Source organism: Sarcophilus harrisii, chromosome 2 (assembly GCF_902635505.1).
Source record: "Sarcophilus harrisii chromosome 2, mSarHar1.11, whole genome shotgun sequence".
NCBI classification, from domain to species: domain Eukaryota; kingdom Metazoa; phylum Chordata; class Mammalia; order Dasyuromorphia; family Dasyuridae; genus Sarcophilus; species Sarcophilus harrisii.
This window is the reverse complement of record NC_045427.1, coordinates 375,685,558-375,711,824: the sequence shown is the minus strand read 5'-3', so window position 1 is coordinate 375,711,824 and position 26,267 is coordinate 375,685,558. Positions and strand designations below refer to the sequence as shown.

General features: G+C 37.1%; 1 protein-coding gene across 6 annotated transcripts in view; it reads right to left on the bottom strand.

The window, feature by feature from the left end:
• Nucleotides 1-26,267, bottom strand: part of ARHGAP26 (Rho GTPase activating protein 26) — a 514,081-nt gene that overhangs the window by 406,097 nt on the left and 81,717 nt on the right. For 2 of the 6 annotated variants that reach the window (XM_031953468.1, XM_031953471.1), the window contains exon 1: nucleotides 18,720-18,982. The exons of 3 other annotated variants lie outside the window; for them this stretch is intronic. In XM_031953468.1, coding sequence (XP_031809328.1) covers nucleotides 18,720-18,876 — 157 coding nt within the window. In that variant the 5' untranslated portion in view covers nucleotides 18,877-18,982. Of the gene's footprint in view, nucleotides 1-18,719; nucleotides 18,984-26,267 lie in introns of those variants that run through there. One more of the 6 variants, XM_031953470.1, reaches the window with a different exon arrangement.

Here is a 26,267-nt window from a genome sequence, read left to right as displayed (position 1 = left end):
TCCACATAAGCAAGACTCCCAATTCTCAGCTGTGGCCATTTTCTCTGGCTGTCCTCCAAGCCTGGAATACTTTCCCACCCACTCCAACAAATGATCTCCCTGGCTCTTTCTTGTTGTTCCTTAATTTTACAGCTTCTTGGAAGTTTTCAAGTGATTAGCCTAAGATAGAGTCAACATTTGAACTCAGGTCTCTTGACTTCAAAAAACAAAAAAACAATAACATTGCTTATTTATCCTGCATATATAAGCTTGCTTTGTACATATTTGCTTGTACATTCTCTATCAGACTGTACTTCTAATTGCACAGGCTTGGCCTATATTGGATTGCTTGCTGTCTGGGGGAAGGGGGAAGAGAATATATGGAACACAAGGTTCTGCAAGGGCTTAAAACTACCTTTGCATGTATTTTGAAAAAATAAAAAGCTATTGTTTTTTTAAAGATAGTAAGCTTCTTAGAGATCAGGGATTGTCTTTTGTCTCTTTGTATCTCTAGCACAGAAGAGTGGCCCTTTAAAAAAATGTTGATTGATAGACTGAACAAACAAATCAATCCAAAAATCCAAATCCAAATGCTGAGATTTTTCCCAAAGATTTTTTTTTTTAAACTGTAACTTCTTACTCTAAATCTAAACATAGAGACCAATAACACTGAGTTTAAAGCTTTTCCTCTTCACAGAGGCCAGAGGGTACGTGACATGCAGACTTATGGCCTGGGCACCTACCCTGAAACCAGAGTCCCCAGAGAGGTGACGACTCACATTCAATTCATCCAAATTCAGTGGGAAGGAGAGTGCTCTTGGACCACAAGCATGAGGAAGAGTTGCCAATGTAGCCTTATTAGCTCAATGAATCTTTTCTGAGGCTTATGGTTAATAAATCTAACACATGAAATGTGGGCACAAAGAAGGGCCAGAAAAAGGACCAGCAAATGGCAAACCAGAGAAAGCAGGGCGCCTGGGGATATGTGCAGGAACTGAGATTAGTTTGCTCAAGTCAATGAACATTTCTTAAATGACCAAGATACAAAGTTTAGGCAAGTTTAGGCAAGCAGGAACCAGGTCTCTAAAGTGTCCCTCACAGCCTGAAATGCACCTCATATCTGCCTTTTAGAATATGTAAACTTCCTGTAAAATTCAATGCCAATTGCTACCTGCGGCCCTCCTGGATGATACTGACCCTTCTCCCCCCCTTTTTGACAGAACCCCATTTGACAGAAATACGCTCCATGAGGGCAAGGACGGCTTCCCATTTTATTTTTGTACAATACACAGTACAAAACAGACAATAAATGTTTATTGGTTGGCAATCCCACTTTATAGTATGGAAAGACTAAGGCACCAATCAAAAATACCATATGATACAACTCCATCCAAAAGTCCCAACTACTTCTGCCCTTAATTCACTGAACAAATTAATTCATTCCTCTTTGAATAAAATGCTTATAAAGACTTGAATGATTAATGGACCAACCGTTTTTTGTATTTTAAATATAATGTACTTAAAAGCAAATGATATGGATGGATTTCGTGACAGGTGTATATGAGTGTTATATATAGGGACTATAATTTTATCCATGTAGTCTGGGGAGCTCTGGCACCATAGTAGATTATATACATAAAACATATATAAATGCAAAAAAGAAGGGGTGGAAATATTTTTAGATGTACCAGGTCTGACTGAATAAAATACAATTTAAAAAATAGGCTTGTACCAGAGGTACATGAGATTTAAATGTAGACAATTTCTGGAAAATTTAAGTACAATAATATGGAAAGAAGATGCAGCATGGCACCTGGAGGGGGAGAGACAGGAATTTTTTTTTTTTTTTTGGGGGGGGTAGGGATGGGACTGAATTCACATTTGTAACTGTAGCTCTGGGTCTCAGTTTCCTCAGAACTAAATCTACACTCCTGTAATCCTCTGAAAGAAAAAGGGAAAAAAAGAAAAAGAAAAATATGTAGACCTGGAAAGTCCCTGGCAAAGTAATATCAAGGAAAATGTAGGGGAGGAGGAAGGGACAAACCTGGTGGGGGAAAAAAACCTAGATTATTGTTTGCTAAGGTCATTAGTTTTATGTCTCAAGCCACTCCCAATACCCTCCTTACTCTTCATTATGGATGGATGGCTTACCTGGCCCAGATGAATTGCTTCAGCACCAGCTCAGGAAGCCACAAACTTCTCTATTGGCATCTTATAAGTATCCTGTTTCTATTAGCTCAGTCCTGAGTCTGAAATTTCAGCACTTATAAACTCTCCTTTCTCACAAAAGCAAAATTTCCTCTCCTACCTGCTCCATGCTCCCTGAAGGCCAAAACAACTTTTCTTACACTGAGAGGTACCCTGACTAAAGAAAATCCCCCAAACAACTCACTTCTGAGTGAGCTCTTCCTTATTTCCTTGATAATTATGTTCCCCATTCCAGAAAACTAGGACTCTTGCTGGCTTAAAAACATAATGTTCTAGCTTCTCATGTTGAAGGGCACAATATAAATATGACTTTTTCCCCTTTTCCTTCATCATGGGGTCCAGTCAGGTTCAACAGTTTACATGACTCAAACAAGGCTTAACATTGTTTAAACATGCTCAATTGTGAAAAGGGACCAAAAGTAACACTGAATTTGAGAGTTAAATTTTGATTCTGCCACTTATAAACTATGTGACCTTAGAACAATATATTAGGACTTTAGTTTCTCTATCTGTAAAAAATCTTGAAGTCAGACTAGATATATTCTCATCTTCCTATAATTTTACAAGCCCAGGATATCTCAAATAGTATCCCAGAGATCTCATCTTCAATATTCATCCCAATGTCTTAACCTACTTTTCCACATATATGCAAAACTCAGTTCAACAAGAAATAACTATAAACTAATCCTTACACTCCACCCTCTTCCCAAAACACCAAGTTTCACAACACTGGGCATCTGATATGATCCCAACCCATTTCTCCCACCTGCTTTGTTCTGTAATGGGTTGGGAGATGGGAGTTAAGTTGGGAGTAGGGGGGAAAGAGTCTTAATACCTCATTTCACTAGTACTATTATTTTGCTTTATTATTATTACTGCAATTCTTCCAGTATTACTTGTCTCAGAGGATTTTCTATGAATTTAATAAGAGCTGATGCTGTGGAATTTATTGTTGCCTGTGATGGTTAAAAAATAATAACCTCAAAGAAACGACAGTCCTTTGCTAAGTCAGCCTATAAAGAAGAGGGATATACAAATCATAATGCAAGCTATATGAAAGCCAAGAAGCAATAGTTAGAATCAAACAAAGAATGGCTGATTGGTTTAAGATTGGAAAAGGAATACAAGGCTCTATATTGTCACTTTGTTTATTTAGTTTATATGCAGAGTACATCATGTGAAATGCCAGGCTGGATGAATAAAAAGTAGGATTTAGTTTGCCAGAGGAAATAACATTTCAGATATGCAGATGATACCACTCTGATGCAGAAAGTGAAGAGGAATTGAGAAGCCTCTTGATGAAGGTGTAAAACAAACTGGCTTGAAGCTTAACATCCCCCCAAAAAAAAAAAAAAAAAAACACCTCTTGGCAACTGGCCCCATCACTTCCTGGCAAACAGAGAGAAAAAAATGGAAGTAGTGTCAGATTTTAAATTTTTGAACTCAAAGATCACTGCAGACAGAAACAACAGCCATGAAATTAAAAGACACTCCTTGAAAGGAGAGCTATGGCAAATCTGGACAGCATACTAAAAAGCAGAGCTATCACCATGCCAACAAAGGTCTGTATTTTCAAAGTTAGGGTTATTCCAGTAGCAATGTATGGCCATGAGTAGGACTATAAGGAAAGCTGAGAGTCAGAGAACTGACTCTTTCCAGTTGAAATGCAGAGAAGGCTTGTGAGAGCCCCTTGGATAGCAAGGAGATCTAATCAAATGATACTTAAACTAATTCAGATTATTCACTGGGATGTCAAATACTGAAGATGAAAAGGACGAGATGACTAGAGAGTTATCATGGAAACAATAAATAGGAACTTGGACAGACTTTAAGAGATAGTCAAGGATAGAAGGGTCCGACATGTTTAGTTCATGACAAGATTGAACAACTAAACAATAAGAAGATTTTTCCTCATTTCAAGAGGCTGGCTTGGTCTGCTGTAAATCTCTCCTGAATCTTTCCCTCTATTCAAAGGGAATCCCTTCTCAGAGGGTCTCTCAGAGGCTGTTTCGGGTCTTCATCAAGCATCTTGCCAGAAGAAGGCAGAAGTTCCACCCAAAAGGATCTTGGAGAACTGCCTATTCCAATTATACTCTGCCAGCCAGACCCCATCTGAACATTAATAACCTATCTGATATCCCCTCATGTTCCCCAGGTTAAACATTTTCAAAACACACATTTATCAGGCAGCAGCTTGCTCCAAATCCGGAAGACATCTGCCTGGTGCTCCTACCATATGCTCCCCCGGCAGCAACATTATTTTCCTGGTTTTTAATGCCAGCAATGTTTTTTGGATTCCCCTTGGCTCCCCCTAAATCACAAATAGTCACACTGATTATAGGTCCCTCTTCCTATATCCAAATCTATTTGTCTTCCCATTAAGAACTGCCTCCCTTCAATCTATCTATCACACAGTTGTCAATTAAATATTTCTAAAGTTCTGGCCTATCCAAGCCACTCTCTTGCTCAAAAAGCTTCAAAGGCTCCCTAATTCCTCTTGGATAAAACAGGTTCCCCCCAAGTGTTCTGTACTACTTGTTATTCCCTTTCCGACTTTCATATTTTTGCATGAGCAAAAAACTTCCCATTCCTGGAATGCTCTCCCTCCTCACCTCTTATAGCTTAATTCAGAAGTCAGCCCCCATGCCATCTTACATATTCCCTTAAATGTCCAATTGTTAGTGCTCTCACCACCACCTAAATTATTTTTTAAGTTTTATTTGTGGTTATTTTATACTTATTATTGCTTATGAGTTACTGTATCTTTCATAATAATTGATTGCTATTATTAAAGCCTCTTGGGGCCTATTTTCATTTACATCTTTCTACCCTCGGCATCTAGCACAGCATCTGGAACATTTAAGTGCTTGTTAAACTGTTGAATTCTATTACCTAATTTCCCAAACTCTCAAATATTCCATGTCAGTTTCCTGACTGGAATGCTTGTCTCCCCTCAGGTAGAGACCTGCTAGAATCCTTGTCTTTCCTGGAAGTTCAATATTTTCCGTGTGCTTATATAGATAGTTACATGCTGTTTTGCAGAGAATGTTAGCTCCCTGAGGGTAGCGACTGCATCTTTGCATTCCAGTGTTTAGCACAATGCCTGGCAGAGAGTAGGCACTTAATAAATATGTTTCGATTAATTAAAAAGCTCAAGAACCCTGATCAAGAAGCAATAACCAACCTCAATTCCAGATGATGAAGTTCAGCTTAAGATCCCAAAGTTCAAGATCCATACTCAGAATAGGAAATGAGGTATACATTTTTAAGAGGTATACATTAATTATAAATACACACGCATATACTTTGCTTAATTATACATACATATACACATATATTAAGGGGGGAGGGATTAACAGATCTTTCAGTATCATTTTCCACTATATCATCCTGACCCTTACTATTTTATGTTTTATTTCCATCAAAGTCATCCTTTAAACACGAATATTCTTGTATGGATCACATCCCTCAATAGATACTTTTTACCCCAAATAATGACAAGTGGATGGCACAGAGGGACAAAATGCTAGACTTGGAAACAGAAGCCCTGCCTATATGGACAGATCATTTCATCTCTCTGTGCCCTTTTTTTTTTTTAAAAAACATGTATAAAAAGGGAATGAAGCACCTACCTCAAATAGTTGTTCTGAGAATTCAATGATATATAGATATATAGATATAAACCATCTTTCTCCAGCTTTCTCACATATTTGGTCTGGTTGACCATTAAAGTTCCTTCCAGATCTGACATTCTATGGATGTAAATGAGGACATTTTCACAACTTGTTGAATAGTTACCGTTAAAAAAAAGACATTGAATTCTCAGTCTGGCACACAGTAAGTGCTTAATAAATGATTAATTAATCTCCTTCCTGAATGTTTCTTTGCTGATAGTACCACACCAAATTTCCTACCAACATCTCATTAACATTTCCTTCTGTAATTGTATTTTCCACTAGTATCTAGGAATAGAGAGAATTTGAAAACCCTTGTTTACAATAGAAAGCACCCACTACTCGATAAATAACCTTTGAGACAAGGATGGATGGGCATTTGTCAAATACCATCCAGACCTGCTATGTAGTAAAAATACCACTAGAAATAATATCATTAGACTTAGTCAGAAGATCCTGACTCTAATCCCAAATGTAGCAATATTTACCCATCAATTTTTGGAAAATTATCTTTCTGGGCCTTGGTTTTTGTCCAACACACATTTGGACTACTTGACCACTAAAGCTTCTTATAGATCCAACACTGTACATATTTACATGAGGATATTTTATCTGATTGCTGAATATTCATTGCTGCGGTTGGGGATAATAAGAAATATATTCTATTCTGGAATAGTTCCCACAGGCTTAAGGCAACTAGTAATTTTTTGGGTAACACAAGGAAAACCATAATGGGGAAAAAACATTTCTTATTTGTTCACAAACAATACTTTCCTACAAACAACTCTGTTATGAGAGAAACAAAGCATAAGATTAGTGATAAATATCTTGAGAATTCAGATCATTTCTTTTAAAAAGTCTAAAACTTTATTTAAGCTCCTTGGGCACTCATGAATGAGTGTCTCACAAATACAAATTTAGCCTGTTTCTAAAAGATAGTTAATATAGGAAAAATAAAGCTTCTATGAGACAATTTTTTTTTTTGCTTTTATTGATCTCATTCACACATATCTCATTGAAATCTATCATTTGCATTTTCAATATATCTTTCCCTCTCCCTTACCCAGGGAGCTATCCTTGTAACAAAAAAGAATAGAAAACTATTCAACAAAATTAACCAAGACATCAAATCTGAATGTATATGTCATGTTCCACATCCATAGTTGTTCCCTCCTCCCTTCCAATATTGAGGAAAAGATGTACTTTTCTCATTTCTTCTTCATATACAAGCTTGGTCAATATAACTACTCAATATGCAAAAGTTCGTGTTTTGTTTGTTGTTTTTCTCATTTCTTCTTCATATACAAGCTTGGTCAATATAACTATTCAGCAGTATGCAAAAGTTCGTGTTTTGTTTGTTTTTTAAACACACATTATTTCTTTTCTACTGCTGGCAGAGGGAAAGAGGTTATTAGCTACAATTAACTAATGAATTAGAGCCTACTTTTAAAATACTGAGAATGATTTTTATTCTGAAAGCAAATCACATATGGGAACATGAAGGATAAACTGGCAGATCTGTTACCACTATTGTTCAATCATGGCTGAGATACCCAATCAACAAATACTCAAAAAATCTTGGTGTGGGTGGGAGAGCGAGCACCTGCAGATTTAGTTAAGGTAAATTTCCAACTGCCATGGAACTCATTTATAAATATGAACAATTACCTAAAGAAAACAATATATATAAAAGATGCATAAATCTGTAAGATCTAGAAAAGAAAGATTATACTGAGGACATTATAGAAGATTTCATCAACAATGTAACAGAATAGATAAAACTCTAGGAAACAACTTCCCAAACATTTTAACTTTTCTGACCTTCCCAAGAAGAGACCCCAAGAAAAATTCAATTCAACTATAAATGCACTAATCATCTACTAAACTAGGCATCCAACTATGTCCCTATGGAGGTAACAATCTAATAATAGGATGACAAACAACCATAACTTTTACAAAGATAACATGAGAAAGGTGATAAATGGGTGGATAAATAGCTGAGTACTATGTAATGTCCAAGGGCAAAGGAGGGTAATTTCAAGAACATAAATCAAGGAAATCTTTATTTGAGGTAAGTTTTTTAAAATAGGCAAGAAATCAACCTAAAAGGAGAGAGGAAGCAGAGTCAGAACACAGTGTGAAACAAGAGCAAAGACGAGGAAACAAGAAAACTACAGAGGGTTTGAGGAAAGAGTAATTTGGTTGGAGTGTAGAGCCAAAATCTAATTCACCACAAAAACAAGCAGTACTTACAATTAAGTGAATAGGCTATCAATTTAGGTGAAATTAAAAGCATCTTGCATTCACAACAACATTCATCATGGTTAAAACAATGTATATTTTTATTTTTATTGGAACCACAGAGGTATCTTCCCCACTTCTTTTCAAGAAATACTATTAATGGCTGAGAGTGGATAATGAAAAGGCTATTTTTAGAGCTAGAAAGGAGATGGAAGAAATTGCTCTGTAAAAGTCAAGTTTTTTTTTTTTTTATTTGTATTTATGTCTTTTCTTAACATATCCCTTTTTTATTCCCTACCCAGGAAGCTATACCTTCGTACAAATATTTTAAAAAAGAAAAAAAATCAGCAAATCTAACCAACTCACAGATTGTTTAATATTCCACAATCTTAGTCCCCCCCCCTACCTTTGCTAGGGATAAAGAGGGAGATATATTTTGTCAACTCTGCCATTGAGCCAAATTTGGTCATTAAGTTATATAATTATTTATTAATTAGCTATATTAAATTAATATTAATTATACATTACACTTATATAGTATTTTGTTTAGTTAAGTTATATAATATTTCTTTTCTTTTATTCTTTTCATTTATCCTGCTTAATTGCTGTATATAGCATTTTCTTGGTTCTACCCGTTTCAGGAATAAGTACATAAATCTTCCAGTGCTTCTCTGAATCTCTTATGAATTCATAGGATACAATCATTTTCTATTATATTCATGACTAATTTGCTTAGCCATAGCCCAATCAAAGGGCATCTCTATTTTGTTTCCATCAAAAGTTAGCTATTAAAAATATTCTGACATGATGATTGAGGGTGGTGATAGAAGAAAAAAATTTTTCCAAAGAGAAGCTGGGGCAATAGCCTTCTGATGGAAGGCTTAACCTTCCTTTTTAAAACTTCTCTAAAAATAGTATTTATTAATACATCCTTCTCAAGGATCATTCTATGTAACAAAAAATTTTAAAGAAAAAATATCAGCAAATCCATTCAACACATTGAAAATATATGCAGTGGGGGCAGCTAAATGGCACAGTGGATAGAGCACAGCCCTGAAGTCAGGAGGACCTGAGTTCAAATCTAGTCTCAGACACTTAACACTCCTAGCTGTGTGACAATCACTCAACCCCAATTACCTCAGCCAAAAAAAATATATATACATTGTTCTGTACCACAAGTGTCTAAAATTGTTCTCAATACAGGTCTTCAGTTACTCATTTGTCTCAGTTTCCTCATTTGTGAAATGGAGATCATAAGAGCACCCACCTCCTTGGGTTATTGTGAGAATCAAATGAAATAAAAAAGAGCTTAGCTTAGTTCTCGGCAAACAGTAGCTGCTTAATATATATTTGTTCCTTTCAAACTTCTCTTCCTCAACTTCTGTAATCTCTAATTAGATGCTTCCCCTTTTCACTATTTCTGTTCTGTATTCAGATCAGGCAACAGGACACATGATGGCCATTCAAATTTTTAAAGGCTTGACAAGACTAACCTGAGGTAGCATAATTTGCCAAAAGAACCTTATTGATAAAGAAATGAAAATATCTTTTTTTAACTCTCAATGGATAGAACCACTAATAAATGGCATTCATGGAACACTTAAAAGTTAGCACTTTGCCAAGAATTATTTACTTTGATCACCATAACAATCTTATGAGATAACTATTATAGGTATTGTTATCCCCATTTACAGAGGAAAATATTGAGGATTGGAGAAACTAAGTAATTTGCCCACAATCAGAAAATACTATGTCACACTGCCCCTCTTAGTATTTGATAAACCATTAAATTTAAAACATATACACACACACACACACACACACACACACACAGAAAGAAGTTGGTCTTTCATGGTTCAGGGGTCTGGAAATTAATTTCTCTACTTTGCCTTTCTGGGGGTGAAATGGTTGAGGCAATATAGTATAGGGATCGTTTTTGTACAAAAAGAAAAAAACGCTCCAAAAAAATCAAAATTGAAAGTAACAAAATCAACATCAAGCATGAATAGAATGAAGAGATATAAGAAGGCACCACCAACTCACGCCTCAATGGAGGAGAGTTCCACAGATATTAGATGTCATATGTGTTTTCAGGATTCTTCAAGGTTTGCATCAATTTTTTACACACACATACCCCTTTTCCTGGTCTTTTAAAATACCATTTGTTTTCTGAAATGATTCTTTTGCAGGGGAAGGGGGAATAATTCTCAGGAAAACTATAATGATGTGAAAAAACAAAAAAAATCCAGAAAATATCAAAAAGTTGGGACTTGTTTGTTTTTTTGTTTTTGTTTTTAAGGTACAGCAAGAGAGAGTATACAGAGTGTATCTTAATAAGATACAAAGCAATGCATTATGTCCCAGCTACAGGGGTCCCTTCTTTTCTTTGAGCCCACAGTGCCCAACTGCTATCCCCTGCCAACTGGACACAGGTCCCAGTCTACTACATCCCATTCCTGTAGGACATAACTAAGAACCCTGATCCCCTATTATCTCTAACAGTCAATGGCTATGGATACACTGACCACTGGTCAGGGATTCACCACTGGAATGAGCAGTAAGTCATCTATCACAATCCCTCCTGGAAAATAGGAAGATCACTGCCCTGTCACTGTACCTTAAGGTCCAGCAGACCTACATTCTCCTCTGATGCTGTATCCTCTTATAGGTACTGTCTTCCTTAATGAGAATATGAGGACATTGAAAGCATAAACTGTCTCTCCTCCCTTCCCCCATTTGTATAGTGGATGCTTAAGACAGTGCTTATACCAAACACAGCAGTCACTTAAAATACATAATTTTCCATTCCTTTCCATGATTGATATGAAGGATCCATGAGTACTATTGATCTAATTCTAGGGGTTTTGTTGAAAATTTCACACATATTTGACTTACTTGCTAATTAATCAAACAATTTGTGATTTTAAAGTCAATTCTAGAAATGAAAATGAGATTGGAAAAGCTCTTGAACACCACAACCACCAAAAAACCCAACACCAGGATGTCCGTTTGGTCAGCCATATGGGTATGTGATTCTGTGAGAGAATTTAAGCATCATCAAATAACCTATTCATAAACATAAGATGTACAGAAAGAATTTAAGAATCATCCAACTAGAAAAGCTAAGTTATCTCATTGCAGTGACTGCTTTTCTAAGCTCTGCAGGAACTAGGTTCCTCCCTAAGGCCCCTTAAGGAAGTGGTTTTCTAGTGGTTGCCCAACAATGCATATATATAAATTTATAAAGAACAGCATGAAAAAATATTTTCCTCCCCTCCAAATGACTTTCAAATCTATAGTCTTCCTTCCGCAGTATAAAGAGGAAGAAGAAAAAGCAACAGAAAAGCAACAATGATGCAGCAGAACCATAAAGTAGGAATGAGAGGTCTCCTAGTTCAGTCATAGACAAAATACTCAATCAGAATCCTTCCCAGGCAACTGGCGGTCAAGGTCTCCTATGAGCACATCCTGCCATCTCTCTGATACTTGGTAACAGGTGGCTGGACTGAATACAGTCACCCCCAAAAGTCTTACTCACAAAATCATGTTTGAACTTCTTAAAAATAAGAATAATAGAAACTAAAACAATAGCCCAAGGTCACAATATTATAACAGAATGTTAAACTGCCTGTACCTTTTGATTTACAGATCCTACTCCTAAGAAAACTAATGGTAGTCAAGAATGGGGAAGGGGGAGGTCGTAGAAGAGAAACCTATGGGGAAAAAAAATTTAATTTTAAAAACCCTATTAACAAAATGTTTACATTTGTTTACAGCAACATTACCTGTTCTGACAAACAATTGGGAAGAAAATACATGCCCCACTATTGAGGAAAAGTGAAACAAAATATGATATAGGGTTCTATTAGAATGTTACTCTGCCAGAAGGAATGATGACCATAAAGAAAGCTGAGGAACATGTTGCTTAAAACTCTGCATGTCCTCATGCTTGTTTTGTAATGAGAATTCTTAATGGTGCACATAGCCTTGGCCTTGTTCATACAATCACTGAAAGTTGAGAGAACAAGAGTACAAATTAATCTCTTCTTTCTCAACCTGAAAACTAGCTGCATGGTATTCCCAATCGGGATGACCAGTTTTTTCCAGAAAACCTTATTACCTTTGCTCAATGGAGAGGTAGACATTAATATGGAGTCACTGAATGACTTATGGTTTATTCCATTTGTCTATCACTTCCCCCAAAAAATAATTAGAATGAATTTCAGACCAATATAAAAATGACCTAACAATTGCAACAGTCTGCAAATGGAGTGAATTGCCTTGTAAAACAGGAGTTTCCTGTCACTGGAACTATTCTGAAATAATGAACTGAAATAACTCTGTGGTTCTTCTTGTGAATTCTCTGGGGAGAATTTTACTTACTTTTTATTTGGTAAGTGAACAAATTCAGGATCAGAGAGGTTAAATCTCCTGCCCCATCCCAAGTTATATACCTAATAAGTCACCATAATTAAAGTCATGCCCTCCTAGTAAATATGGCCATCTTTATAACAAAGGATAAGGCAGGATTAGCTTTGGAGCTCTTCTCTACTCCCATCCTTGGAAGTCCACTCCACACCAAAGCCAATGGCCAGCTTCCAACTTCAATATGTCATTATAAAGTGCATTACAGAATAGGGGGCCTTCTTCCCCAGCTGAGTGTTCAAGAAGCCAGAAGGCACAGTCAGCCAAGGCCTGGGAGGATGCCACCCAGTCTTAAGCGAGCCAGCGGCTAACATCATCTAAAATGTGAAATATCTCCAAAGCTCCAAGGGAAATCACAGGAGGAGAGTTGGTTACACGCTCGCATGCTCCTCAGCAAAGAGTGAGGAAAATCATTCTAGGAAGGCCTGAGTAAGGACCTTTCCTTGTACATAAAGGCCGTTAGCCCAGAGAGGTCTCAGCCAAGGTCTCTTAGAGCAGGACCTAAATTCAAATCCTGGCTTGGGCTCATACCTATATAACGTTCTCACCAGAAAAGGAAATCAGAAGAATGGTCTCCAAGACACCGCCCCCCACACTCAACTCTAGCCCTCTAGAGAGCAAACTACAGCCCAATGTAGGAAAATTACTGACCAAAGGCAAATCCTTCTTTTTGGAACAGCATTGCTCCTCCTGCCTTATTTTCTATATTTCCTCCAATGAATTTATCTTCCTATCAGAAATTACAATGGCACCATCCTTTGTATTTATTCCTTCTGAATTAAAGACTTGGGGGGGGGGGGGCGGGGGGCGGATCTTTGGTTAAAATATTTACTAAATCTCCATGGTATGTCAAGCACTGTAAAATAAATACAAAAACAATATTCCTGCCTTCAAGGAGCTTACATGGAGGGGGAGATTCAGAGAATGATAACTAAGCACAGTTAAGACCACTTCCTTGACAATTGAGCTAAGTAAGCCTTGAAGGGGTTAGGGATTCCAGGGGATTCCATGAAGGGACTATTCTTTATGGGAAAGTAGGTTATTTTAGCAGGAGCATAAAGCACATGAGGGGCATTAACGTATAAATGACCTGGAAAGAGACAATGGACAGATTTTAAGGCACTATTACGCTATTAAGGACTATAAAAGCTTCTTCAGTAAGGGAGTAACTAGCTTTAGGAAAATCACTGATAGTTGTATAGAGGATGAAGTGGAAAGAGAATGGAAATAGGGAAGATCAATTAAGAGGCTACTGAAATGATCTAGGCAAGATTTGATGAGAGTGAAATGGGAGAGGGGTTCTCCCATATATGTAGCAAGAAAGGCATGTGAATTGACAAGGCTTTGATCCCATCCAAGGGAACTAAAGTACCAGGTGTGGAGTCGGGATGCTTCAAATCTGGCCTCAGAAATTTACTAGCTCTGTGACCCTAGACAAGTCATTTAACTGTGCCTCGGTTTCCTTATTTGTCAAATGAGCTAAAGAAGAGATTAGCAAAATACTCCTGTATCTTTGCCAAGAAAACCCCAAACTGAGCTACAAAGAGTTAGACATAACTGAAATGATGAACATATGGAAGGTAACTCGAAATCAACATGACTGATAAAATAAATAACCCAGAGTGTAGATACAGAGAGGAGCAGAATTTGGTAAAGGGAGAGAGGGAGGAGGTGTGAAAGACTTCTGATTAGTCATACTGCTGTCAACTCATTATAAAGTTCAGGAGGGTTCAAGAATGATCACATGTAACTTTACACATCTTTTATTTTTTTTGAAAACTTTTAAAAACTTTAATTCGAAAGACAATACTGTAGCAGACACCGAACAGTAGTAACACATCCCTATCCTCAATAAAAGTAAAACTAATTGCATCAATTCACTTTACTCCTTCAAAGAGAAAATTTTCATGGCTATCCCCCACCTTTCAAACCCACTCAATGCCACCTATGAAATGTTCTGTGGGAGCTGGAAATTTAACTTAAAAAGACAAAATACGTGATAAGCCATGTTTTTTAATGCTGATCAATACATATTTTGATAAGAATGCTCCCCCATCCACCCCCAGGACTCTTCATTGCCACTCAGTTCCACTACTTTCCACCAAGGATTTTCTCCTAATCCCTTCAGAAATGCAGTGATCTATAAAAACTCCCCTTTCTCCTCTACCTCATCTCTGAAAGACTTACAAAAATAAACTCTGCTGATTTAATCTGAGAGACCAGTCATTTTAACTAATACACTCAAGATTTGGATGGAGAGACACAGATAACTGCATTATGACACTCAAGATCAGAGTTTCTTACTCTTTTTTTGATCACAGACCTTTTTGGCCTTCTCAGAATAATATTTTTAAATGGATACAATAAAATAGGATCACAAAAGTGTGTGTATGTGTGTGTGTGTGTGTGTGTGTGTGTGTGTGTGTGTGGAGTCAGGTGAAATGAAGGAGGATTTAACCACAATCATTCTAAAAATTACTTAAATTTTTTGTGGCTGTCCCAAAGAAATTTTTCTAATCCATAAGTACATCTGATGACAAACATCTTGCTTATCCCACAAAGTGGTCTTCCCCCCTCAATTAAACCTCTGAGAAACCTGTGGGTTTAACAAACTCCTCCCTTTCTAATGGTGAACTGAGGACACAAACAAGAGACAAGAAAATCCCTGAAACATCACATAAATTGTTCCCTGGATCCTGAGCTTTCAAGATTTTATCATGACTAAAGAATGGGTTACACTTGAGGACAAGACACATGGAAGGCTGATGAAAACAGTTGGAAGACAGAAAAGAAGGAGGGGGAAAAAAAGACAATCACTTGGAAAACATAACACAAAACACAGTGCAAGTGTAATCCATTAGATTTCTTAAAGCAAGACATGACATTGGAACCAGCCCATTAACACAAATCAAAATAATTTGAACCAAATGTTTAGATTTTCAAGCCTTTTCACCCATAAAGTACAGCATACTATTTTGTTAAATGGTCACACACTCCAGGCATTCAAATACTAAGGGCAATGGAAACTAGCATAACCAGCCTCAATTCCTGTATCTGTAAAATGAGATAAATGTGATCTCTATGTCACAGAGCTGTTGCCAAGAAAATCTTATTCAGTCATTAAACCATTTTTATATTTTTGAATTATTTGTGAATACTTAATCATACATGCAGAGAAATGATATCAGCTAGTAGATACAACCAGACTTGAAGAAGAAGGAAGGCTTTGGCATAGAACAGTACCTCTGATTCTTATGATATATGTAATTAGGGCAGAAGTTGACTTCTCAAAATGGGAATGATAATATCCCTAATAACTACTTGACAGAAGGGTCATGATGAGATTCAAATGACAAATACATAAATTACTTTTCATAATAAATTCCAGTTGTCAGAATGCCCTAAGACCAAAAGCAAGATGAAAACTTGATAGATTTTTTTTTTGGAGAAAGTCAGGTGGGTGGAACAGTAGATAAAATGTCAGGCCTGGAGTGAGGAAGATCTAACCTATTACAAATTAAAGAATCAGAATTTCAGAACTGGAAAAGAGCTCAGAAATTTAGCCTAACCTGAATCAGAATCATTTCTAGAAAACCCATGACAAGTATTCAGTGATAGGAAACATATTACCACCCATTTTGTTTGTAGTCTGACAATTTTTCTTTGCATTGAGTCTAATTATAACTAAGAGACAGACAGATAAATAGATAATTATAACTACAGCATACAAGGTAGTATAGTAAATGGTGTGCTGGTCCTGAAGTCAAGAAGGCTCATCAAATGTGGCCTCAGACACTTATTAGCTGTGTGACTCTGGACAAGTCACTTAACCCTGTTTGCCTCAGTTTCTTGATCTGTTAAAAAAAATGAGCTGGAGAAGAAAACTGCAAACCACCCCAATATCTTTGCCAGTAAAACCCCAAAAGGGGCCTCAAAAAATTGGCACACAACTGAATACAGCTAAATAACAACAACAAAGTCAGGAGAATAAAGAGTAGCCCCATACAGAAATACACACTGACTCCCAGAAGCTTCTAGGTCCAAAGCCCTCTACCCCTTATCTTTAGAAGTAAAGGTCCTTTCCCTCCACCCACTTTAACTGCCCATCTTTCTTTATGAAGACAGATGGAGTTATCTGTCTCCTAGCAACCATCATCCAACAAATCATAAGCCAAGATGAACTCAGACTTCTGACATCTCTCCCCCATCATACCATTAGGCTGAGCCCCAAGTCCCACATTAAGCCAAGAAATTAACAATTCCCATGCAGCCCCTGGGCCCTGAGGTGGAAGATGGTAAAGGTAAGATTCAGCCTTCTTGTGACCACAGGAGTCCCTTCTACTCACCCACCCACCCCCAAAAGGCAATGACAAGCTGGAGGCTGCAAAGACTCCATATCCCACCCACATATGCTGGCTCGTAGCAATAACTCACTGCTGAACTTATTCCTCACAAGCACATAAGGAATGCTATCATATTCAGAACAATGCTCCATCCCAGCCTGACAGGGAGTCTCTACCACCACCACCAGAGAATGGTTTGGTGGAAAAGCATGAAAAGGTGAAAGGCAGTTTTTTCATTTATAAAATTGAATGACCTTTATGATCCCTTCCTGCTCTAACAGATGACTTAGCTAAGAATTAGAAGCAAAATAGATGGCCATCTATTGAGGAATGGCTAAATAAAACGTTGGTATAAGAATGTAAGGCACAGTATTGCATTGTATGTAAAATGATGCATATGATGAATTGAAATAAGCATGAAAAGATCTATATGAACTGATCTAGATGGAAAAAAGCAGAGCTGAGAAAACAGTACACATAGTAAATACAACTAACCTTAAAAGAATGACACACAACGAAATTAAAAGTAGAACAAAATTATAAAAAATTAAGTGGGACTCAAAAAATATTAGAAGATACTCTCAATCCACTTATTCATAAAGGGAAGAACTCCACAGGTCTGACTCAATTCTCAATATATTGATCAATTGTGCTGACTTTCCCCCCCCAAAAAAAAAAAAAATTACTGTTTTTTACATGGGTGGTTCTCAGAAAGGGAAAAAGGGGAAGTATACAGAAGATACCATAGTGATGTAAAAGCTTAAAAATTATTACCCTAAAACTCAAGCACCCTTAATTTCCCCTGAGTAAGCTGGTATTCAAGACCATCTGCTTCCAACCTAGCTTTCCATCCTTTTGCAGAATTCCCTTCCCTTTACATAGATTGTACTCCCTGCTTTCTCAGTTCCATATAAGCCTTGCTACATCATTCCTTACACTCAAGAATATCCCCATCACTATTTCTACTTCCTCATTCTTAATATCTAGATCAAAAGTCAGTCCCTTTAAATGCCAACAAAATTATCTCTGGGAAGAAGTCCTCAGAATTCTCCTTTGTAAATACTATTTATCTTTCATCATAGTTTACTCCAAAGGATAGTTCCCCTGTTAGTGCTTTAAAGTAGGGAGTGTATTTCATTTTTTCGTGTGTTCCTCTTTCCCCATCCCAATAAGTATTTAAAATACATTTTTTAAAAATAATAAAAATCACTAACTAAACCTATCCCTCCACAAATAAGTCCTTCTTTAACAGTTTCAATCTGTACAAGTCTCAAAATAATGGCTATCCTGTGTTCATTGTGAAATGAAGACCTCTTTCCTTGTATTTGTCTTAAAGTTAACTCTAGCATTTAGGAGTGAAGAGAATGTCTCTGGAATTTTGTGAACAAGTCTACAATCTACCGCATGATTTGATCTCAATCTTTGAATGGGTTGTTCCCAAGAGCAGGGATAACAAACTTACTTGGAAATCTACCCTTTTAGTTCTGCTCACAAGGGCAACATTTGGTAAAAATAGGCTGCATTTGCTTACTGATCTGGGCAGACAAGTAATATTACATCCTTTTCTTCAGCTGTGGAATGTGAATGACAAGATTCTTCCAAGATAAGGATGCTATGCAGGGCACTTCCCAACAGACAAATTTCCCTTCATTTGATTCTCTTTTTCTCACATTCCTTCCATCTACTCACCCTTAGTGATATTATATAACATTCCAGACTAAACTGTACACCCTTCCCAACTTCACTTAACACTATGCCCCCTATATTCCTTACCTCCAACCTATACATGGGTTTGAGAAGGAAATCAGAATACTACTTGCCCCCCACTTATTGATAATACTCAACTTACTGATATTACTCAACAAACTCTCCTTCTTTGAAGTTAACAGGATTAAAATTTTTCTCAAATTTCTCAAAATTAGTAGTGGCTGGTAGTGTACCAACCCCCATTTCATTCTCCTTTCTTCTTCAAGTGTCCTCCCTCCTGCACTCCACCTCAGCCACATAAGGAAAGGATAACATCTAAAGGAGAGAGATTAAGATAAGCATTTATCATGTGCCTGTTGTGTGCAAGTGCTTATATATATTAATTATTTCACAAAATAATTAAGAATTCAGAATCTAATTCAGCATATCTCTTTCTCCCCTTTCTGCATTTATACATCCAAGGAGAAAAAAATAAGAAAAACATTTATCATGCACCTGCTATGTGCAAGTACATACTTATATTATTGAATATTATTTCATTTTTTTTTTATTTTTATTTAATAGCCTTTAATTTACAGGATATATACATGGGTAACTTTACAGCATTAACAATTGCCAAACCTCTTGTTCCAATTTTTCACCTCTTACCCCCCCCACCCCCACCCCTAGATGGCAGGATGACCAGTAGATGTTAAATATATTAAAATATAACTTAGATACACAATAAGTATACATGACCAAAACATTATTTTGCTGTACAAAAAGAATCAGACTCTGAATTATTGTACAATTAGCTTGTGAAGGAAATCAAAGATGCAGGTGTGCATAAATATAGGGACTGGGAATTCAATGTAATGGTTTTTAGTCATCTCCCAGAGTTCTTTTTCTGGGTATAGTTAGTTCAGTTCATTACTGCTCCATTAGAAATGATTTGGTTGATCTCGTTGCTGAGGATGGCCTGATCCATCAGAACTGGTCATCATCTAGTATTGTTGTTGAAGTATATAATGATCTCCTGGTCCTGCTCATTTCACTCAGCATCAGTTCGTGTAAGTCTCTCCAGGCCTTTCTGAAATCATCCTGTTGGTCATTTCTTACAGAACAGTAATATTCCATAATTTTCATATACCACAATTTATTCAGCCATTCTCCAACTGATGGACATCCATTCAGTTTCCAGTTTCTAGCCACTACAAAAAGGGCTGCCACAAACATTGAATATTATTTCATAAGATACAGAGTTCAGAACCTAATTCAACATCTTTCTCCTCCAACATCTGCATTCATACTTGAAAATCCATACTGATATTCCCTCAAAAAAGCAAACTACACTGACCTACCTCCTCCACGCCCACCTCAGCCACAAATGGAAATGATAATATCCAAATCTCAACATTACCCACTGTTCCATTTCTTTAATCAAAATTTACATCCCTCCTTCAGACTTTAACCCCTCTATTCTTTCCATAGCTTCTTATATCTCCCCCCTCCTTAATCCATTCTTCACTCTCACAATGATCTCCAATCTTCATCCCATAGTACTTTCTCAGGCCATTACTCTCTTCAGACTTTACTTACCAAATCACAATCACAATCCTAGAGCTAACCAAAATAACTCATATTATCATCTACTCTCCAATCACTTGGTCCCTTTTCTTATCAACATTTATTCCTAGCTTCCAGGGCTTTTATATAGCCATTGGACTCTGGAGGAGACAGTGAGATGAGGCCCTGTCTCACTTAAATCCAATTCACACATCAGACCAATAACAATCCCCAGCTGTGTCCTATTCATTGCCAAAATCATACACCATGCTGCCTAAGTACACCATAAATACATATTATCTAAACATAATTGGGCCAACACCACAGAAGGACAATCCTTTTTCCCCTTTAACTCTCTATTTCATTTCCTACAAGAGCTATTCCAAATCTCTTTTTCTCTCAAAACTTTAAAACCTCTCTCGATTGACAGCTGAGGACCTTGCCTCTTCTTAGAGCACCAGACAGAGTCAGGAGGACCAGAGCTCAATCTGGCCTCAGAGACTTGACAATTGCCAGCTGTAAAACACTTAACCCAACTGCTTTGCAGAAAAGAAGGAGGGAAAGAAGAAAAGAAGGAAGGAGGGAGGGAGAAAGGAAAATGAGAGTTTTTGCCATGAGTTGTTCTTCTCTCATCCTTTTTACTTCAAAACCCCTTGAAATCATCTATCCCAAAATTTCTACTTTCTAATAATAAGATGAACCCTCTCCTTGCCAAGGCCAACCCCTTTCCAGCCCTTCCTGTCTTTTCCAGGAGATTACTCCTATAAATTATCCTCTCTTTTTCTCTAACCTTCAACTTCTTCCTATCCACTGCTTCCTTCTCTACTGCTCAAATTTCCCTCATCTTGAAAAACCTCTCCTAAACTCTACCATCTTTAAGCTGCAATCCTTTTTCTTCCGCCAAATTAAAAGGAAAAAACTGCCTACCCTTTGCAATCTGGCTTCCATCTTCACTCAACTGAAATTGTTTTCTCCAAAATTACCAATGATTTTTTTCTTCATTGCTAAAATTGAGGACTTTTCTCACCCACAAAATTACTGGACATTCTCCTCTTGGATACTTTCTCATCTCTAGGTTTTCTTGACATTTCTCTCTCCCCTTTCTGTCTAACCACTCCTTCTGGATCTCTTTTGCTTCTTTTGCTCATCCATAATCCATATTTCATCTCCTAAAACTTTGGGTATTCTCCAGGGCTCTGGACTGGACCATCTCATCACTCTCAAAAATCTCATTAGCTTTCATTAGTTTACTATTTTAGATGACTTATATCGCTAGTTATCCTCCCCCAATCTCTCTCCTGAGTCTCACTCAAATTTAACATGCCCAAAACAGAACTCACCTTTCCCCCCAAAACCCACCATTCCTCTCTGTCTCCCAGACTAGTAACCCCTCTCAATCTCCCTCACATCCAACAGCTTTCCAGATTTTGCCCCTTCTGCCTCCTTATCTCTTACCACTAATCTCTCCTCTCCACTCACACAACTACTATCTAGTTCAAGTCCTCATCAACTTTCTAGTAGGCGACTACAAGAGACTCCTAATTGTTATCTCTGCCTCCTAAGTTATTTTCCATTAGCTCAGGTCTAGCCAGGTCTTTCCCTACTAAATAAGCCCCAGGGTCTCCCTAATTCCTCTAGGACAAAATAAAAACTCTTCTTTAAAGGTTTTTGCCAACTGGCTCCAACCTGTCTTTCCAGCTTCATTGTATATTACTTCTCCTGTCTCAACTCTGCAATCTAGCCAAACTGACCTTCTCTCTGTTTCTCATCCATCATACTTCAGCAGCTCCATCTCTATGCCTTCCCATCCCCCATCCTTGAAGTACTCCAATTCCTTAGCTCAACCACCACTTCCTACTTCATGAAGCCTTTCCTGAAATCTCTCAACTGTTGTTACTGTATCCCTAACAACCATGTGATTATCTACTTTGTTTTTATTTTTTCTTAAATTTATTCTAGACACATTTATAAATGTATGTCTTAGGACTGAATATAATTAAGCTTCTTGACAGCAGGAATTCTTTCTTTTTTCTTTTTCTTTTTTTTTTTTTTTGGTATCTCCAAGACCAAGACTGAAGAATATTGAAGCCCCGTTAGCGTGTAGGTTACAGAGGAGTCAGCCGTGGTTAACATCACGGCAAATGTGGGCTACGGAGGAGCAAGCGGTAAGGGTGTCTGAAATGTAGTGTATTGCTAGGAAGAGGTCTGTGAGGATTTGGATGATTAGGCATACTCCTAATAGAGATCCAAAGTTCCATCAGGCAGAGATGTTAGATGGAGCGGGAAGGTCGATAAAAGAGTGGTTGATGATTTTTAAAAGGGGATGGGTTTTTCATAGATTGGTCATTAGTTTTTGTAGTTGAATTACAGTGGGAATTAATAAATACCTGCTGATTGACTGAAAGACCAATGTGGTTCTCTGCACTCAATTTAAGTCCCTCCTCAAGTGATATCAAATTACAAGCATTTATTAAACACCCACTGTGTGCCAGGCACTATAAGAAAAACTGAAATATGAAGAAAAGCTTTAAAAATAAAAAAGTTCCTGTTTTCAAGATCCTATGTACAACTATGTACAAAGAAAAATGTACATACAGCATAAAATGGAGATAATCAACAAGGGAAGCAGGAGCATTAAGAAGCACTGGAAAAGGCTTTTTGCACAAGGTAGGATTTTTACTTATACTTGAAAAAAGCCAGAGAAGCTACAGAAGTACATGAGAACATGTTTGAGAACAGTCAGAAATACTGTATACCTGCAAAAGTTCTGAATACCCTGAATACACCTTCTGAATTCTCAACAAGAATATATATATATATATGTGTGTGTGTGTGTGTGTGTATGTGTGTGTATGTGTGTGTATATATATATACACACATATACATATACTACATAGTGGTTCAATAGGGCTAGAGGCATTCCCTAAGAAAGTGTTAATAATCAGGTTCTGAAATCTTCTGGCACCTTATCTGAGCCTGTAAAATATCCTAGAGATGGCAACCAATAAAATGAGCCATCACCAAAGACCAAAGAAAGAACTGAACCACCATCAAAGACCGAACCATTGCTGATAATAGTCCAAATAAAATTCTGATTCATAAACACATGTGTTAAATAGACGCTGCTAAGTTTAATACTTAGTCCCTAACCTACTAGAATGACAAGTGCCCTGGGCAAAAGAGGTTACATTTATATATATTTCATAAGGTTTTTATTGGTAGTATGGGTATTTATTGTCTGTGAAAACATGAAAGTGAAATTTTGATGTAGGATTAGGGTTCTGATATGATTATAGCTTGACAGTTATTCACAGAACACTACATATAAAGGAATAATAGCAAAGGGTCATTATTCTCAACCCCAAAGCACATTAAAAGAATCCTTTGAGATCTAGAAAATACTTTTCTCACAACTATCCTACTGAAGTAGGAAGTATAAATACTATTATTTCTCATTAAAATGTCAGCTCATTACAGGTAGGAATGATTTATCTGTTTATCTTTATATATCGAGCACTGTCCTTCACTGGATTCCCATTTTACAGATGATGAAATAAAACTGAGGCTGTAAGAAATTAAAATAGCTTTAGTTTAAACATAGTTAATAATGGATGTTCGTTGGATCTACCCTTCAAAGTATGTTGCTTCTTATATTAAGGTATTAGAAACTCCAAAGCTAGATCACACAAAAAGACCAGAAAGAACTTAGCCAATCAAACTATCAAGAGACAACAGCCCATTAGTGTAGTGGTTAGATGGTCTATTGGAAATTTATGGAAAACCACAGACAAGAATCTGAGGAGTGATCTGCAGTAGGAATACCCCCTACTGAATTTGCTTCATGCTAAATAAGCATTTAAGTATCAGGTACAGGAAAAAGTAATCATTAACTTGCCACACACACACACACACACACACACACACACACAAAATATATATATATATATAAATATATATATAATCACAAAAACTCTAAAATATGTATTAATCCAATTTATTTCCTCGCCACAACCACCATAGTCCCAACAAAGGACCTCTGACAGACAGCAAATGAGACTAAGTCAGTTCCGCCACATATATTAATAATCTCACGCAAAAAAGGAGGAAAAAAGTTTTCCTGGGGTTATCCTCAACTGGCTCCCCAGACTGCAATACACACCCTCTAATGGGCACCTTCACTGCCCTCCCCCTTTTCATCTTCCATTTATCTGTTATCTTCTTCCTTTAAGATTTGAGCTCTTTGAAAGCTTATGCTTGTATTCCTTAATTTAGACATAGTGCCTGACACATAAAAAGCTTATTACTGAACGGACAGCCTAGGACAATTCAGAGAAGGACAGAACTTTCCAATAGCTCTTCCTTCACTGAGCTTAGACAGATACACTGGGAAATTTTCTCACGATGTCTTCTCTTTTGTTCTCTCTTGCCAAGCAACTTAAAGAGAGACTAATCCTCGACTCTGCAAACTGGATTGTCAGAAAATTTCCCTTTGGGGGGGAAATGGAGAGGTAAGATGGAGATATGAAAGAAGTAACCCCTAATTCAAATGGACTCTTCTATTATTCCTTCTGATAAAATAGAAATAACATTTGACGATCTAACTCATGCTATTATCTAAGAAACCACTAATAAACTGATGTATAGAATAATTTTTACATATATATCTATTTGTGTTTAGTAGTAGTTATAGCAGGGAAGGGGAAAAAAAGAAAGTTCCATGATAATTTTATTATATATTTAAAAGGCACAGCAAATTGTACATAATAGATCTGCAATTTCATATACATCTTTTTTTAAATTCTACTATGTTATAAAAAATATTTCCTTTATTTCATAAATTAAAACTAAATTTAAAAAATTTAAAGCTATGTAAAAGAGCTATCGTCAGATATAAAGCTGGAAGGGAATTTAGGTCACATAACCTAAACCACCCGCCCCCCAAATTTTAGAGATTTAAAAACTTAAGATTCAACAAAGTGATTTTTCCACTATAGCAGAGTATCTTCCCAAATCAATACTCATGTATTAAGGAAAGACCTACAATGTGCTAAGATACTGGGAATACAAAGACAAAGACAAAGACCTACTTTCCCTATCTGATTTGATGAGCCAACTTGCTTTTTTTTTTTTTTTTTTTTTTTTTGGTCAAGTCCAAGATTCAGAGACAAGAAGAATGGATGGATACAAGAACCTGGAAAATATTTCCAATATCCACTACTTGATTTCACTCTCCTAATCATAATTACAGCACACAGGGAGAATGCCAGATCACCTCCCTCCAGAGGATGTCTCTAGAACAAGAAAGGGTGTAAAAGTGAAATGGTTTAAAAAAAAAAAAAAGTTAGGGAAGCAAAAGAAACTATGAATGTTAGTTATCTCATCTTCACTGAACAATGGAAAAAGCAACCTCTCAGGGCTGGTAGCAGCCCATATCCATTCTGCCAATGCATGCAGTAGAGAGAGTTACAAGGTGGGGCAGAGGCAGTGGAAAGCTCAGAGGCTGGAATTCCTGAAGCTAGATCGGGGCACAGGGTGGAGGTGGGGTGAGGGGAAGGAGGAGAGTTGCGTTCCAGGATCTTTCTTCCCTTTTTAATTTCCCTCCTGGGAAGGACAGAACTTTCCAATAGCTCTTCCTGCACTGGGCCCAGAGATACACTGGGAAATTTTCTCATGACGTCTTCCCTTTTGTTCTCTCTTGCCAAGTGACTTAAAGAGAAACTAATCCTGGACTCTACAAACTGGATTACTTCATCCTTTCAGCTCAGGGAAGAAAAGAGAAAAAGAGGCAGAAGAAATCCTTCGCTGACCACTGACTGCAAGCTTGGGGAAGGAGCAGGACACTAAAATTCTCTAGTCCTGGAAATAAGAAGAGAAAAGCTCAGGAATAATATCAGAGTATTCCATATATATTTCTGGTTGCAATTTCACAGGTGTTCTCTGAACTACTTTAGGAAGAGAGACTAAAGGTTTAATTCACCCTTCTTTTCCTCATCTGCATTCCTACACAACCTGAAAGCTTTCCTCATAGAAATTAAAACCTTTGAGGATATGCCAAAATATATTAAAAGGGAGGAGGACATGAGGATGTAGTTCATCAAGGTAACCTTTTCCACCAATGAAGGCCTACAGAGGGCTTGCTGCTTGA